At 49.1% G+C, this 17413-nt stretch overlaps 8 protein-coding genes across 8 annotated transcripts; 6 read left to right on the forward strand and 2 right to left on the reverse strand.

The window, feature by feature from the left end:
• Positions 1-907: 907 nt before the first annotated feature.
• KD926_011016 (oxalate/formate antiporter) lies at positions 908-2283 on the reverse strand (the record flags this gene model as incomplete). Its single annotated transcript, XM_053095992.1, has 3 exons — positions 908-1815; positions 1872-1964; positions 2022-2283. 3 exons carry the CDS (start codon positions 2281-2283, stop codon positions 908-910), a joined length of 1263 nt encoding a protein of 420 aa, XP_052959824.1.
• A 1163-nt stretch (positions 2284-3446) lies between these two features.
• Positions 3447-6641, forward strand: KD926_011017 (transcription factor domain protein; the record flags this gene model as incomplete). The annotated part of the gene is made up of 6 exons (XM_053095993.1): positions 3447-3850; positions 3983-4681; positions 4742-5235; positions 5309-5474; positions 5804-6062; positions 6249-6641. 6 exons carry the CDS (start codon positions 3447-3449, stop codon positions 6639-6641), a joined length of 2415 nt encoding a protein of 804 aa, XP_052959825.1.
• Positions 6642-7794: 1153 nt separating this feature from the next.
• On the forward strand, positions 7795-9381 carry KD926_011018 (major facilitator superfamily domain-containing protein; the record flags this gene model as incomplete). The annotated part of the gene is made up of 4 exons (XM_053095994.1): positions 7795-8044; positions 8090-8190; positions 8246-8506; positions 8572-9381. 4 exons carry the CDS (start codon positions 7795-7797, stop codon positions 9379-9381), a joined length of 1422 nt encoding a protein of 473 aa, XP_052959826.1.
• A 366-nt stretch (positions 9382-9747) lies between these two features.
• Positions 9748-10551, forward strand: KD926_011019 (alpha/beta fold hydrolase; the record flags this gene model as incomplete). The annotated part of the gene is made up of 1 exon (XM_053095995.1): positions 9748-10551. One exon carries the CDS (start codon positions 9748-9750, stop codon positions 10549-10551), a length of 804 nt encoding a protein of 267 aa, XP_052959827.1.
• A 654-nt stretch (positions 10552-11205) lies between these two features.
• Positions 11206-12142, forward strand: KD926_011020 (HpcH/HpaI aldolase family protein; the record flags this gene model as incomplete). Its single annotated transcript, XM_053095996.1, has 4 exons — positions 11206-11334; positions 11387-11538; positions 11590-11825; positions 11880-12142. 4 exons carry the CDS (start codon positions 11206-11208, stop codon positions 12140-12142), a joined length of 780 nt encoding a protein of 259 aa, XP_052959828.1.
• A 399-nt stretch (positions 12143-12541) lies between these two features.
• Positions 12542-13909, reverse strand: KD926_011021 (RraA family protein; the record flags this gene model as incomplete). The annotated part of the gene is made up of 1 exon (XM_053095997.1): positions 12542-13909. The coding sequence occupies one exon, from the start codon at positions 13907-13909 to the stop codon at positions 12542-12544; it is 1368 nt and encodes a 455-aa protein (XP_052959829.1).
• Positions 13910-14451: 542 nt separating this feature from the next.
• Positions 14452-15743, forward strand: KD926_011022 (uncharacterized protein; the record flags this gene model as incomplete). Its single annotated transcript, XM_053095998.1, has 2 exons — positions 14452-14613; positions 14670-15743. 2 exons carry the CDS (start codon positions 14452-14454, stop codon positions 15741-15743), a joined length of 1236 nt encoding a protein of 411 aa, XP_052959830.1.
• A 758-nt stretch (positions 15744-16501) lies between these two features.
• Positions 16502-17361, forward strand: KD926_011023 (histidine phosphatase family protein; the record flags this gene model as incomplete). The annotated part of the gene is made up of 4 exons (XM_053096000.1): positions 16502-16550; positions 16604-16982; positions 17035-17244; positions 17295-17361. 4 exons carry the CDS (start codon positions 16502-16504, stop codon positions 17359-17361), a joined length of 705 nt encoding a protein of 234 aa, XP_052959831.1.
• Positions 17362-17413: the final 52 nt, after the last annotated feature.

Consider the following 17413-nt stretch of genomic DNA (forward strand, 5'->3'; position numbering starts at 1 on the left):
TCAATACTAGCATTCATTTGCTTACCATTGTATGGTCGCTCAAGACGACTACAGGAAACACATTTCGTCTGCTGAGGTTTCGATTGTGTTCTTTATCATGTCATTATGGTATAATTCATTGATACAGTCGTGATAAACTTACTCGGACATCGGAAACAATGTTACCTCAGAATCAGTGTCTGATAGCCTGTCGTGTTTCTGATCGCCTTTACGAAAAAGGGAATGGAGTTTTGAGCGAACATTATTCTTCAAATCCTTGCCTGTCATGATGACCAGAAAATGTGGAAGGTGGTGAATGCTGAGTATGGCTTTCAGGATCCTGGAAGTACATATACCGCAACGTGTATATAAGGCCAACGGATGATATCATGGGAGTTATGTCACAAGTCGAGCCCTAGCGCCAGTTGACATACCAACAGTGAACATCCCGGCAAAGTACCGATTTCATTGGCCAACGCCGTTGGAATGGGTAGACAGTTGGAATGTTCGCCGAACGGCCCTTGCTGATCTGAGGTTGGTAAGCGAATTATTACGTGCCAGCGAGACGGGCCTGCAGGTCGGTGTGTGATCAGGTTACTGGCTGATCGCCGAAAATCTCCCAGAGACATACGCGGTGCTTCATGGATGAGAGATTTTGTCCGCTTGACGAGAGCACTTATTTGGAATTTCCGTATAACATTGCCATAGTAATGGGCACGTGTAGCTGGTTGTTTAGCCTTGATTTTTTATTTTATTATATGTATGATGGTAAGAGAGTAATGATTAGGTTCAGAAAATGGATCGCAGCACGATGTAATAGGACGTCAGGTTATCCAAATTCACCAAATGACAGTAGTTTTTGGCGGCGGTCAAACTCTAGTCTGTATCTTGTTAAGATTCTATTCTATACTCTCGATACTATGGCCTCCTAGAACTTGGCCTTCAGACTCCATCCCGCGCAAATAATTCTTGCGATCACAAATGCAACAGTGGCCGCAAAGTACAAAACACCGCCGAAAATAATTAGACCTTGATATCCGCCATTATCGGCCTCCTGGATAGCGCCTGCAATCGGAATCCCAGTGAGAGTCCCAATACTAACAATCGTAAATGTCATCCCGGTACTCTTCCCGTAGTCTTCAGTAGCGCAGACCTGAGAGATACAGACAGGAGTAAGGCTAATGGCTGCTCCACTCCAGAAACCGAAGAACACTGCGTAGCAAATAATTGCTGCTAAGCTTTTTCCTGCAGTTAGCCATAATGCCAATGTTAGGATAGAACAAATCAACGACGTGAGAATCATAATATTGAACCGGCCGAATTTATCAGCAATCAAACCCGGAAGAAATCGACCGGGGATGGCGCCGATATTGAGGAATATGATTTGAGAATATGCGAGAGTATCGTCGACACCGACATGGACGGCATAGGAGGCAATATATGTAATCGGAATGAATACCGCAAACTCAACCAGGAAAATGGCGACCACGGTGGACGCGAATTTAATATCTTTGAGCGCTTTGAAGTCGATAGAAGCCTCGGCCTTCTTGTTGGGCGGAAGTCTTGTTTGCAAGAGCAGACAGGCTAGCACGAGAAGGACAGCGGAGAGGACGGCAATGATGCGAATTGCCCACGGAAACCCTATGTTAGGCGCCGCGAATAATATAATCAATGGGAAAATAATGCCTCCTAGGCCACCTGCTGTACAGGCTATCCCTGTTGCAAGACCTCGACGGACGTTGAACCAATGCCCAACGCATGAAACAGCGGGCGTAAAAAGCGTGCAGGCTGAGAGGCCGCCTAGAACACTGAAGGAAAGGAAGATCTGGTAATATTCTGCATTTTGTGAGCATTCGATACTTTTTGGGTACGGTAATCAATTAAGGACATACCTTGACTAAAACTCAAACAGATCAAGGAAGCAACCATTCCGATAGACCCCGGGACGACCACGTAAGCTGACCCGTATGCATCGAATATCGGGCCTATAATGGACCTATAAGCCTAGAAACATGATCGGTGCTGAGGGCGGAATGACTTACCAGTTTGAGCACCGGCAAAATACAGAAAGAATCCATAAGCGCCGTAGATCCATCCAATACTAGACTCGGAATAATCCTTGAGTTGATGAGAGTTGGTCCAGGCATGTAGGATTCCGAGGGAATTAAGAAGCCCCATAGATGGAATCATGGCGCACCATGACCCTAAAACGACCAGCCATGCTCGTAGTCCCCCTTCGGGATAGTCGCTTTCTCCTGATCGTTCTTCCTGAGGACTGTGAAGGACACTTTCTTTTGATTCCATCTCCCAGGTGATCGACAATGGTTGAGTAGTCCTGCCAGGTGATGGAGGAGGTAGTTCAAATGAATTGAAAATAGGTTAGGTGGAAGAGAGAATAATCGGTGAAATAAGTCGAAACACATGCTCTTGAACATGGTACAGGTTAGGAACAACTCGGCGATCAAATGAAAAAGTTTTAACAACTAACTTTGTTCCTGAAGGTATAGCTAAAGGCCTGAAGATATCATTCGGCCATCTCAAGCCGTCATTAGGTGAACAATGTTGACCCACTTGCGACAGTGTATGAAGTTCGGCGAACAGACAACAGGCCATATCGGATGTCTGATGCTCATTTAGCCTATTGGATTGCCTAAGAACTTTGCATCGTCAGTCGTGAGGGAATGGTGTCAATTGGTTCACTACATCCTGACTCAATACTCCGAATTGCAGAAAGGAGTCGTCGCGACATATCGACATATCGGGACAGCGGCCAGGCTTTCGTGCCCAGGAACACAAGATCGTAGCCCAGATTTTCTGCAACCGAGATGAATCTCTACTAAATCATTCGGCCTTTAATTAACTTGCCCAGGATGCCGAACATTTCCTAACGCAGAAGCCATAATCTCAGACAACGGCAGCCGCCCAGGATTTGCCCTGGTCCGGTGGATGTATTTTTGGACTGTCTCTCCCCCTGTCGATCATTCTGATCTTAGAATAACTTTTCCTCGATTAGAAATCCAACCAAACTTCGAGTCTTCACAGCTGATTAAAATGTGGGTCTTACCGAGGGCGCCTTCTGCTAACATCGGCGAACCGTCATCGATAGCGAATCAGGCCGTTACTTCGCCGACGGAGGCGTCCGAGATATAACTAGCCTGTGCAGTGTGAATTCATTCTCTGAGAATCTGCCGCCAGGCATCGGCGAACGAAGAGACTAAGCAAGTTGCTTGACAATAATGTCCTCGACAGGACAGAGCCCCCGAACAAGCAGGAATAGCCGTCCTTACCGATCCAAGCGACACCCACCATGTGATCAATGTCGTCGTAAAAAGTTGCGCTGTCAGGGACCCGGAGATGAAGGGTGTGAGCGGTGCCGGACTGCTTCTAGTCCTTGCTCCTTCCAGCGAATTGGTAGATCTGGGGGAATAGGACAGTTGTCTAATCGCTCATCGAGTGGGATTAGTCCGATGCCTACTCAAGAGCAAGGCGGCATCACAGTGAATACCGAAACTGATTTGGCTCACCACACAGAGCCAAATGTTACAGCTGAACCATGGCTAACTGCACCATTCATGGAGGCGTCGGTCGAAGACCATCTACCGCCTCTTATATATCGGCTCCCCGAAAGATCACCGGCCCAGGCAATTCAGTCACTGGACCTTCTGAATGGCTTCTCTTCTCAACTGATTGGAGCATCTGGGGAATCTGATCCATGGTTGCTGCGGCATGGAAAATTCGATGATCGTGGGTATATGTTGTTTCATCAAGTGCATTTTCGCAATGCAGGCGGGGTGCCGGTGGAAGAAAAGATCCCAGCACATTTCTTAATCAGTGCCAATGCAGTATACGAATCTACGAAAGAGACGACCAGGTACGGGAAGGAAGACAGGCGGGAGGAGCTAAATAGTTTGGTGCCACTCGAATGTGGCCAGAGGCTCGTCTCTTTATATTTTGTCCTTTTGTTAGTGTATATTGTCAACGTATTACTGATAGCAACCTCCAGGTTCATCAAATTTGTCTTTCCAACCTTGCCTATACTATCAAGATCTCTACTCGGTCTCTCCTCTTCTCGAACAGTACCAGACCAAGAAATTCTCAAGTCCATTCCTACCCATCTTCTAGCGGCTATATATGCGACCGCGTATCAATTCATCAAATTCGATGACTATCTAAGTGTCTTAAACGCATACACTACGCCGCCAACCCTAGATCTTTGGCGTATGGTGGTCGAACTCATCATGTGTGACATTCACACATCGCACCTCTCGACTCTACAAGCAGGTCTTCTCTACCTCCACAGAGGCCTACAAGGTCCTGAGAATGCCATTGCAGACAGTCCCTTTATTTGGTCATTTTTAGGTCTCCTGGTGGGTATGGCCACATGCCTCGGCCTGCAACTGGAGTGTCGCCTGATGGGCCTTCCAGCCTGGGAAAAGCGCCTTCGACGTCGGCTTTGGTGGGCACTCTATGCAGAAGACAAATGGCGCAGTCTTTTAATGGGGCGACCACCGTACATCCGGAACGATGAGTGGGATGTAGAGGATCTCGACGATGACGATTTCAGACTGGATGGGATGCCGGTGGAGTTGTTACTTTCTGCGTCAACGGAAAACGAACATCAACGGAATGCCCTACGTGCACAGGTGTTCAGGAACTTTGTCAATCTCGCCAAAATCGCCGATGACCTGCAACACTCCTTATTGTACGTCGAATTTTCATGCGGACTAATATCACCTGTTCCCCGCTAACCCGAAGCTTGCAGCTCGCTGCGCGCTGCCCAGCGTCTTTCAACAAACTTCGGAGAAACACTTAAGACAGCTCAAGTGCTTCTGCGACGTCTCAAAGAATGGTACTCAAACCTTCCACCGACCCTCAAACTCCAAAACCGGGCGTTTCCCGCCACCGATTCAACAGACCATCATCTGCACCAACACACCAACCCCCTCCACTTTGCCTACATCCTTCTCGAAGTCTTCATTTTCAGATCGCTTCTCCGCCCCATGGTTCGATCCGCCGCCCCACCGCGCTTATTCGAAGAGACCGACATCCAAGATGTCTTTACCAATCCGGTAGATGATTACATCGCACAAATTGTAGATTGTGATGAAGTTGAGCCAACGCCGGCAATTGACATGTGCAGTGGAGATAGCAGTGTGAATGTAACACTCACAGCTGCAGAGAATTGTGCTGCCCGCATGATTCGCTTTGTTGTGCGTATGCCGCTTAGTGAAGGGGGCTTTGAGTTCTGGTACTCTTGTATGCTGTTCTCCTTTCCCCAAACCTGTCTATAATGGACTCGAACGATGAAAGCTAACCGGACCTCAAACAGGGTGCCGTATTGGCTTCGCTACAACATCAAACTTTATGTTGCTTTTGCTTGTCCAAGCGCCCTCTGCAGACTACGCGACGCGTGCTCATAAATTACTGCATATGTGGCGACAAACTATCCGAAGGCAGAGTCAGGGAAATGAATGGATGAAGCTGGCTCTTGTAAGGTTGGATAGTCCGCATTGGAAAGGTCTCAATCAAAGCTACTATCTGCCTATACATGTTAGGGAGGCAGTCGATTTGACTGGGCAATGATCGCTATCAGTGAAGTCCCTAGGCGGGATGCACCATACTTGAATTAATACTCCCTACCCGGGAATATGTATGTCTGAGTTTCATGGAGAAATAATTTTTATTATAGTCATAGTCTAACTTCAAACAGGACCTATAGACCTCGGAGCTGGCGAGTTTAGAAAACCCCTCGGCGTGGTTGTCAAGGGGACCAAGAAATGCCCGAAGACATCCGGACTGACCTGTTCTCACCCCCTTGGTACAGACATAACTCTCAACCGTATAACCAGATGCAATCAACAAACTCTCCATCCTTAATGGAGATTGATCCCTCTAGGATTAACGTGATCAGGGAAATCAAGCGCTCTGATGCGTCCTCATTGTTCGAAGTGGCTCTCGATGGGCAAAAGTATGTACTAAAGCTATTCCACGATAACGGCGACCCTGGATATACTGAAAAAGGTCGTGATCTGAACCGGTTTCGCTGCGAATCCAATGCATACAAGAATCTCCTCGAGGCCGGCGTATGTGAAAGCGGCTTTGTGCCGAAATTCTACGGTTATATCGATCGAGTGGATCCGGCCGTCTTTCATCCCACTTTCCAGCAATTCGCCCAAGACAAATCGAGTCTAAGAGCAATACTGTTAGAATACCTACCGAGTTCGGAGAGTTTAAACTGCGTGAACTACTCCGATGCACTCTTTCCCTAGGCGATCGAGGGCATGAAGGAGATCCACAGGGCAGGCGTTCATCACCAAGACATATATCCAAAGAATCTTCTTGTTCACGGGGATAGCGATCGGCTGGTTTGGATTGACTTTGATGTCGCAACAACATTCGCTGGATTTGGACACGAACAGCGTAGCATCTGTGATTACGAAATCGCTCTTGTGAAGGGATTTGGAGACGCACTGGTAGGGACTCCATCATTGCCCTCGTCGGAAGCATTGGCGTACCTACTGACGGATACAGAGAGAAGACCAGGCCGAGGGCCTTCTACCGAATACGAAGTTTTACTGAAGCTCATGGCATCTTATGCCTCTCAGAATATACGACTTCGTTTATGCGGCTACAAGGGCCGTCTTAATTCAAAGGGCTCCTAGGCTATCGCATTTTAGACTTAATTATATTCATTTCAACAAAATGATGATTCGAGCAGGGCACTCTCTACCAACAAACGCCGATTTAAGATACGTTCTCTGTGTGCATATTCTTCAGTGATATTCATTAGTTTTTCACCCTGTAGAAATTTCTATCGAGAAAAGATCTGATCCGCTAGGTGTCGTGCTGTGTTCAATGCTCGACAAATGGTCTCGCAGCAGAATAGCGACTACTTGATATTCCCTGAAGGCTTTCTCACAAATGATATTAACTAGAACACAGCAGTGGAATGCCAAACTTCGATCCCTGTAACAAATTCGTCAGGTGATGGTTGCCTCGTGTTCTTCCGGAGGGTATAGCTTCCCAAGCGGAAGCGCGGTAATTGTTGGAATAGATTATAGGAGAGGAGAAAGAAGCTACCGTCCGATTGCCGAGCTCAGTAGTACTCTGCAGGGATACCAGTTTGGACACGCTCTTTTAATAGGTGAATGGGCGACTCGGCTATGCCTCGTATCCATGCCACTCGCATCCGCAAAGGTCGGATGCTGTTTTTGGCAAATTGTCGGAATACCTCGATTCCAGCTGGATTTAATTTGGACCGCTCATCGCAACTGGGCTTGAGATTAATAATATTGGGGTCCCTTGAGGGGCAGTGGGGCACTACCCGGTGTGTACTCATTTATCTTGCCCCAGAAGGGCAAGCTCCTTTGAACACGTCGGATTTAAACAAGGATCAGACGCCAACTCAATCAAACCAGAATTAAGCTAGGGACCACCAAGGCACTGTCATCCCTCGGGCCTCTCCCAAGTAGAAAATCCTCCCGAAAGAGGCCCCAGTCTAACAACCATGAGTTCTTACGGAGGGCCACTGAGAGCTGCTTAACAAGATAGAGAATGAGTATGTTATTGAAGCATCTAGCTATATCGACGACGCGTACCTCACTGCTTTAATGCACCTTTACTCAATAGGCCCAATTCATGTTTCTTCGTAAGCGCTCTAGCCATCCTCTTGGATTCCCGAGGTGTTGAGCTTCGGCTTTAGACCCGATGGGCTTGATAAACGAGGCATTCTTCCTTAAAAACCCCGCCGTCCTTCCCAGTCGTCAGGCATGACTCGACTCCTCCGTCTTCGAAGTTGCAATAGATAACACCACAATGCACAACGGTCTCGTCGATCCAGTCGGTACTCCAGTGCCTTATCCGCGGTCAACAAACTCAGATGCCTACCTGGCCACGTCCTCTGGTATAGAACTGCATAGTGTTCCGGCCAGAGATGGCCAGAGCAATGAAGCATCGGATGATGGGGTTCCCGGTTCTCGGGGGTTTTCCCTGCCCCCTGTAGATGAAGGAAAAGACGCATGGCTCTGTCTAATGGGAGCCTTCGTCCTAGAAATGGTGGTCTGGGGTATGTTCTCGACCAAAGGCGATGGGCCAGACTGACTCTCCCCAGGATTTGCCTTCTCATCTGGAGTGTTACAGGATTATTATACCTCAACCGAGCCATTCTCTCGTAACACTGCTAGCGCGTCTGTCATAGGGTCGTGTTGTATGGTCCGTGGAAGCATTTTACCTTTATGTGATATATCAACTACTTACGCATCATAAGGGTGTTTTGTACCTGGCCTCGCCCATCAGTCTCTTCCTTCTTCAGCGCTGGCCACAGTATTGCCGGATGAGCAGTCTGTTTGGTCTAGCAGTTGCGGTCATCGGCCTAATCGCATCCTCATTCGCCACAAAGATCTGGCAGCTCATTATCACCCAAGGTATCATATACCCACTCGGCGCATGCATGCTATACTATCCGGTTCTGTTGTTTATCGATGAATGGTTTGTCCGGAGGAAAGGACTTGCTTTCGGAGTGTGCTGGGTAAGCTCGTCCGCTCTTCCAATAGCCCGAAAGAACGCTTGTCCTAACGCACAGGGATACTCAAGGCTGGGAGTGGCGTATCAGGCACCGTATTCCCGTTCCTCATCCGATGGGCACTCTCACGATTTTCATTCAAGGTCACAATGTGGGCTTGGTCCGTGGGCTTCACTCTCCTTGTGTGTCCGTTTTTGCCGTTCGTGAAGCCGCGGATACGGGTTGGCGTCGTTCAAGTGCCGAGGCCACAAGAACTGAGCTTCAGGTTCCTTCGATCGCGGCCATTTATCATCTTCCAGCTAGGGAGCCTTCTTCAAAGTATCGGTTATTTTGCTCCCTCCCTTTATCTTCCGACCTATGCCCGGACAGTGGCCCGTGAAAGTGGCTTTGGTGTCACTGCGCCCGTGACATCCCTGAACGCTGGCACGGTGATCGGGTTTATACTAATTGGCTATTTTATTGACCACTGGCATGCTGCAAATGTCATCCTCGTTTGTACTGTTTCCACGATCATTGGAGTGTTTGCGATTTGGGGCTTATCGGTTTCTTTGCCGCCGCTATGTGTTTTTTCTCTGCTATATGGCATCTTTGCCGGGAGCTCCAGTGCTACTTGGCCAGGGATCGTCAAGGCAGTTAGGAACGCCGATAGTACTGCACCGGTAGGACTGATATTAGGTCTCCTAACGGCTGGCCGAGGAGTTGGCTCTATAGCGTGCGGTCCTATCAGCGAAGCCTTGATCAGCTCCAAGTGGCCTTGGACCGGTACCCCTGGAGGCATGGGATATGGGACAAGTTTCGGCGGTCTGATCATTTTCACTGGAGCCACCGCTTCTTTTGGTGTACTGGGGTTTGTCGCTCGACAATTCGGATTCCTACGTTGAATGGTGGAAATGTTGCATGTGTCTCGGAGTCGCATAAGACTGATCGCACGGGGGTTCTGCGTCGGGGATATTATCTCCAGGGATTGTGGATAGGGAAATTGATCCCAGGACCTCGCTGGATTTTGGGGTTTCGGATTTTGTCAGTATCGTGTTAGGTCTCATTGATCCGTAAATCGGAATGGATCAAATAAAATATTTTATTAATGATTCCTGGGTCAACGTGGGGCGAACCGTTCTTATTGCCCCAGAAAACGGCCAAAAGACTTTTCCCCGAGCCCGTCGCCCGATCTCTACTCCGTATAGAATAATTGAGATACAAATTACTGCAAAATCCCTGTCCATTCGACCTCACTCACACCATTCGTCATGACACCCGCATATACGGAAGTTCCCCTTCAAGTTCAGGGAGTCAACCTGAGCCTCTCTACTGTTCACAACCTGAACTCCAACCCTCCAATCCTCTTTCTCCATGGATTCGGCTCCTGCAAAGAAGATCTGGCCGACATTCTGATTGCGCATCCATCCCTACGCAACTATGGGTTTCTTGCCTTTGATGCCCCTGGGTGCGGGCAGTCATCTAGCGACAATCTCTCTGCCACAGACATTCCTTTCCTCGTCGCCACCGCGGAAGCAGTTCTCTCTCACTTCCAAATCACCAAATTCCATCTCATCGGCCACTCCATGGGCGGACTGACCGCGCTTCTTCTGGCCCACCGTCATCCATCCCAGATCCTAAGCTTCATGGATATCAAAGGGAACCTCGCACCGGAAGACTGCTTCCTCAGCCGACAAATCTTCAGTTTCCCATCCGACGACCCGGAAGCATTCCTAGACGCCTTCATCAGTCGCACCCGCCAGGCAAAATCCTTCGCCAGCCCTCTCTACGCAAGTACCTTACGCGCGCGGGTCCGTGCGGGCGCTGTTCGTGCGATTTTCGAATCCATGGTGCGGCTATCAGATGATGAAGACCTCCTGGGAATGTTTCTCGGTCTGCCGTGTCCGAAGATGTTCATGTTCGGAGAAGAGAACCGCGGGTTATCGTACCTGGGGCGGTTGGAGAAGGAGGGTGTGGAGTTGGCGCAAATTCCCCACAGCGGACATTTCCCTATGTATTCGAACCCGCCGGAGATGTATCGTCGACTGGCAGGTTTCTTGGATCGAATTGCTTAGAGTGACTTATAATGATGTATATAACAGTTTAGATAGAATAGATATTCATACGTATACATAGTGCTGCTAGTGTCGGTCTGATCTTCCATGGGGCCGATCCGTCGATCCAACCGAGTATATTGTACTGTTTTCAATTGAGTATCATGGATTGTCATGGGCATAGTCACGTCGGCACTCTTAGAGTGTTCGAAGAAATAATTTTTGTCTAATAGGATGCCATTCATTCTATAGCAAGAGCTAAAGATATTGGACGATGTTATTCAGCACGCACGTTGACATTAAAATGGCCCGGGGGAACAAAAAGAATGGCAGACGAAAATACAACTTCGAACACAGGGTTTAATTATAGTGGCAATGACCTGATGTTTGATCCAGATGCTCTAGTAGCGGCGTGGCTACTCTCGTGCTAAATCGGCATGTGTTAAGGTCCCCTCGGGAAAAGTACGCTTTGCCGATACTATACCTACTCTTCCCTTGTCTATGGCAACTTTTTCTAGACGGAACTTCAGTTTTCTGCGTGACAGCAGTCGAAACACATACTCTTACGCTTTCCTTGACTACTTTGCTGTGTTTATTGCGACTTATAATTTCTACACACTGAGCAAAAGAACGATTGCCCTGAATTTACTTTGTTTAAGCCGATACACATAAGCCATGGCCTCCGTCAACAACCCACAACTACGTCTACTCAACGCTCTCCGAGCAAATGCTAAGCCTATTATGACCTTCTTGGGTCTTCCGTCTTTTCGGACAGCCCAAATTGTAGCTCAAACTGGTGTCGATGTAAGCACTGCCCACCTTACTATAATCTATCATCCTAATAATAATCATCCAGGGCATTATCATCGACTGTGAACATGGGCATATCAGCGACGACTCTATGCACAGCTCAACAGCTGCCATCGCTGCCTTAGGGGTATCACCACTTGTCCGTCTCCGAATGACCCACTCGGATTTGATCAAAAGAGCATTGGATGCAGGTGCACAGTGAGTGACACAGCCCCCAATCCTAGCATCCAGTACTGAATTACTCGCCAGTGGCATCGTTGTTCCTCAAATCAACACAGCCGAAGAAGCCAAAGCCGTGGTCTCGTACGCCAAATTTCCCCCTAACGGTCTTCGTGGGCAAGGTTCGGCATTTCCGGCCATCACACATGGCATTGACCTTCCGACGTACTTGAAAACAGCAAATGAGACGCTTATCACCTGTCTTCAAATTGAGTCCAAAGCAGGTGTGGACAACGTAGACGCCATTTGTGCGGTCCCTGGCGTTGGTAAATATCATATTTCAAAACAGCCGGAAAGCCGCTTGGCTAATCTCATTCTAGATATGCTTTTCATCGGCCCAAATGACCTGGCACTGTCGATCCTGGGCTATGTGCCCGCGAGAGGTGACGAGCCTGCCTTTGTCGACGCGATCGAGAAGATCGTGGCAGCGGCCCGCAGACATGGCAAGTGGGTTGGTCGATTATCAAATGACGGGGCTTCATCCAAGGAGCATTTGAAGGTATTTGACACAGTAGCGATGAGCTATGATATTCGGGCGATGCAGAACTGGTATAGAAATGAGCTGCAAGCGGCGAGGTTTTAGTATTAGGTATATTGTAGTACGGGCTCCATTGTCTATCTTCAGTGTTCTCCTGATAAAATCTATAATATTCAAAGTTGGGAAGATAGATAGCGATGCGAACGTAGAAACCATCAATGAATTATAACAATTGTCCACCTTAGAAGTATGTACCATCATACAAAATCTGTTGTGCTCGGTTTTGGCCGGACTGTTCTGGATTTGCAGAGGTAAAGGGAAACCCGCTTCCAATTGCCTGTTCTTGAATAAATCAAGTGTAATTATGGAGTACAATACATCTAGATTAAAGAACCATCGGTCCAACACTACTTTGATTGAGGAACCGCATGAAAATAACCCTGTCTGTTTTCATAAACTTATCACCTAGAGTTATACTAAATAGAACCATATCTCTGAATTATCCTACTCCTTCCGCTGCAATGTGTGATACCCAAGTTTCTGCCTCGCCTCGGCGATTGTGGCTCCGCTAGCGATCATTTCTCGAATGCCTGCCTCGGTCCTTTCGATTCTTTGAGCGAATTCAGCCACCTCACGAGCTCGATGTCGCGGAACAAAAACGACACCATTTGCATCCGCAATGACAATGTCGCGAGATTCGACACGGACCTTGCCCACGCTGACCGTCTCGCTGACTCCCGCCACTTGAACCCGATCCTTGCCAGTTCGCATCCACCGTCCAGCTGTGAAGAGCGGATAGTCATCACTGAGAGCCCGATTCACATCACGACACACACCGTCGATAACAGATCCAGCAATGCCTCGCAGGCCAGCGTACTGGGTCATAATATCGCCCCAAACAGTGCAGTCAGTGCGCCCGCTGTTATCAATGACTACGATATCGCCGACGTGAACGTCATCGATGAAGTCCCCAACGCTTCCCGGCGGATTGCTGGCAGGCTCGTAACGCACAGTGTAGGCCGGACCAACAGTGACCTTTTTGTAATCCGTCAAGGGCATGATGTTGAACGCCTGTCCAGGGATCCCGAGTTTATCCAGCGCGTCAGACACGCCGGGGGTGTCGGAATCAGCGAACAGGGCCACCAGCTCTTGATCCTCGGCACTAGCTTTCTTGGGATTGCGATTGGAGGATGTCAACGAGTCAGGGGAGGGTTTGCTCTGATGAATGGCTGCAAATTGCGTGTCATGCATGACCTCCGACACGGGCCTTCCGGCTCTCACGTCGCGGACCATAAGGGCTTGACGGCGATCGATGCGCTCGCCCAAGTCCACGACCTCCTCGATGCGCTGCGCAGGGACAAACACGGTTCCGCATCGGTCGGCAATCACGTAGTCATCCTGGTTGACCGTGACGCCTTGCATCGGAATCGGTACACCCGAGTCAAGCTGCACTGTACGGTTACGTGCACTAATCATAGTCACACCCCGACCGTACACAGGATATCCTACATCGCGGCTACCGTCGATATCACGACTCATGCCATCGATGACGGTTCCGCGAATCTGCTTGACTTTCGAGGCGTTGGCAATGATATCGCCCCAGCATGAGATACCCTCAATACCACCGGAGATGACGAGAATGCGATCGTCTGTCGTGACGGCATCGATGACCGGAGTGAGTAGATGGGTCGTTGGAGCAGTATCCGTCTTGGGGCCTAGTTTCACCGTACTGGCGCGTCCGACAATCTTGGCACAGTCCCAGAGGGGTTGTAGGCCATATGTGGCTCCTTTGAGGCCGAGAAAGTCCAAAGCATCGGAGACTGTGTTGGTGTCGAGGGCTGAGAGCCGGTCCAAAATGCTGTGTTGACTCATTGTGTTGAGTTTTGATAAGAGTTGATCAACGAAGAAGGTAGATGTTTTGAAAGTGAAGGAAATAGCGACTACGTCACTGCTATATGTAGGACTAACTTCGCGGGTCACCCAGTAACTTAAGAAATCGGGCATTCGGTTCTATACCGATTGCATTGGACTCTTCAGCCAATATTCCGTCAACTCGGTGACCTGATCATCACGCCGACACTGGCCGAGGGAGTTTCTCACTCTTCAGTGGCGAGTTACGGCAGGATGCTAACACGCCGATTATGACGCCACATGTTTCTCGCCTCGGAAATTCCAAGGGAGTGGGAACATACCTGTCACGATGCATAACGAGTTGATAAAATGGGCACTTGCCGATCCTCGCGATAGATGGCTTCTGGTGTCGGTGGAGATTTCATCTAGACCCCTGCACTCGGCAACCGGTGATTCTCCCGTGCGCGCCACGGTATACTAAACTACCAACTCGCCTCAATATCAAAAAATCTTCAAAAGAAGGCATTTGCTTTGGATAGTACACATCAAACAGCAACTTCCCAATGGCTAATCAATACCTTGATCTCGAGGTCGCTCCCGCCGACATCGCGTTCGGTCTGATGGCCGACTTCGATGCCAACCCTCATCCGAAAAAGGTCTCGCTGATCGCTGGAGCATATCGCGATGAGAATGGAAAACCTTGGGTCTTACCCAGTGTCAAAGAAGTACAGTCCCTTTACGACATATTGTGGCTCAGTTCAGCAATTAATGATAAGTATAGGCAAAGAAACGTCTCAGCAAAGCTACACATGAATACCTGGGAATAGCGGGCTCGCCCAATTTTATCAACCTGTCAAAGGACCTCATATTTGGCCCCCTCACATCGAGCCTTCAAGCAAACACAGCATCAATTCAAACTGTCTCGGGCACAGGCGCGAACCACATCGCTGCCACCTTTCTCGCTCGCCATCTGCGCCCTAACCGCGTCTTCATCCCCTCTCCTACGTGGATCAACCATAAGTCGATTTGGGAAATGGCCGCTGTACCGGTCGCAGAATACCCATACTACTCTTCTGCCACGAAAGGAGTAGATCTTCCGGGGATGCTGAGCACTCTGGACCACGCCGAGCCCAACGACGTGGTCATCCTACAAGCTTGCGCACACAACCCGACCGGCGTGGATCTGACAAAGTCCGAATGGATGCAGGTCACCGGCCTTGTGCAACGAAAGAAGCTATTCGTAGTATTCGACAGTGCATACCAAGGCTTCGCCACAGGCGACGTCGACGGTGACGCGTGGGCGGTCCGCCATTTCGTGGAGAATGTGCTAGCGGACTCTGCGCATCCGGGTTTGCTCGTGGCGCAATCGTTCTCCAAAAATTTCGGACTCTACGGAGAACGTGTCGGCGCGTTGCACTTGGTTGTCGCGCGGTGCTTTTCAGCGCAGGGCGCGCGTTCTGAGTTAATGGGAATCGCGCGGGCCGAGTACTCCAATCCACCGCGGTTCGGAGCGAGTATCGTCGAGACGGTGCTTGGTGACAAGGACCTTCGAACTCAGTGGAAGGTCGACTTGGATACGATGAGTTCGCGCATCCACAAGATGAGGTCTCTGCTACGACGGAGACTGGAGGGGGAAACCGGTCGTGATTGGTCTCATGTTGAGAAGCAGATTGGGATGTTTAGCTACACAGGGTTAACGAAGGAGCAGGTATCTCAACTCCAGGAGGAATTTCATATTTATCTGTTGCCGTCAGGTCGGATGAGCGTGTGTGGGCTGAATGAGGGAAATATCGACTACGTTGCGCAAGCTATTGGGGAGGTTTTGAAGAGAACTAGCATATCCGACAGTCGGTAATTTCAATTTACTCTCACTAGCTATGCACCCAATGACACTGTAGCCCTTTTTCACTTGTCCCTTCCAGTTGAAACTAATGGAGAACCATATCTAGGACTTTCTCCAACAAAACGTGCTCATTAAGTCATTGGAGTCATTCATTGCCAATCTCAAATCTATACATGAAAATACCTAACTAACACACTGCTGGCCAAGTGAAGACAGGCTCATACTGATTATATATTTTACTTTTATGGGGCCCTCTTGCTGTCATACGAGTGCAAAGAAATCAGGCGATGGGGCAAAAACATGCAATTCAATGTGCGCTATTATACTGAGAATAGTTGCTTGACTTTTTAGTAATGAGACTCTTTCTTCTCTACTGTATAATTCTATTTAGCAATAGACTATTTCGCACGTGGGTTTTTAACAGACCAATATGATGCCGGACCCACATAAATATATACAGCAGTCTGAGTAGAAGTTCAATCTACCAACAATAGCGAACAAGCCATAGAAAATTCCGTAATAATCCTTAGAATAGCCATTATTGACCTTCAAGGTTCATGGATCTGACACCCGCGATAAGATGAATCACAGTTGACGCAATTAAGCTAAACCTCATCGCCCACCCGGTGAAGCCCGACTTTCTGCGGGCCGCGGAAACCTTTTTTTTCTCCCAAATTTTCCACCCCACAAACCCGCATTCCGTTGAAATAAGACAATTTGTTACGATTCCAGACTTCACCTCACCCACACATAGAAATTAGAAATCCACAATGCCCGACAAAGACGCCGGCACGCCCCGTGTCTTTCTCTACCGACACGGTATGTCCCAGTAATTCGGTTCCTACCGTGAGAGTCTGACCGGTTCCATCCAGGCCAGACTGAGTGGTCCAAGAGCGGACGCTACACTGGCGTCAGCGAGCTGGATCTCACCACCGATGGCGAGCAGCAGGTTCTGGCGTCCGGCAAGATGATTGTGGGCTCGGGGAAACTCATTGACCCGGCCAACCTTGCCCACGTGTATATCAGTCCTCGCCGGAGAGCGATGCAAACCTTTGAGATTGCATTCGAAGAAGCCGACAGACAGGCGATGAATGATGCGCACAAGGTTTCCGAGACCGATAGATTATCGGAATGGAACTACGGCCAGTACGAGGGGCTCCTGACCAAGGAGATCCGAGCCTTGAGAAAGGATCATGGTCTGGATACCGACAGGGCGTGGGACATTTGGCGCGACGGCTGCGAAGACGGAGAGTAAGCTATTCTCACCAGGCATATCCCGAGCATAGTTGACTGGAAAAACCAGATCCCCGCAAGAAGTCACAGCCCGCATCGATAGTCTGATTGAGGAGATCCGTGCGATGCAAAAGGACAACATGCACGGAGAGAACCCTTCGGACGTCTTGCTTGTTGCCCATGGTCATTTGCTTCGTGCTTTCACCAAGCGCTGGCTCGGATATCCTATGGAATTCAATCTTTCCTTGATGCTTGAGCCTGGCGCCGTGGGTGTCTTGAGGTAGGAGATCCTTGATCTGTAATAAGCCATCAAACTAACGTATCATTTAGCTACCAACACCACAGCATTGACGAACCTGCCCTGTTGGTCGGATATGGTTTCCCACTGCAGGAATGATCTAATGCGCCACGCTGACCATCTTCGATGTCCCTTCTGGATAGTTCATATC

The sequence above is a fragment of the Aspergillus affinis genome (assembly GCF_023601865.1).
Source record: "Aspergillus affinis strain CMG 70 chromosome Unknown NODE_8_length_531634_cov_87_933514, whole genome shotgun sequence".
NCBI classification, from domain to species: domain Eukaryota; kingdom Fungi; phylum Ascomycota; class Eurotiomycetes; order Eurotiales; family Aspergillaceae; genus Aspergillus; species Aspergillus affinis.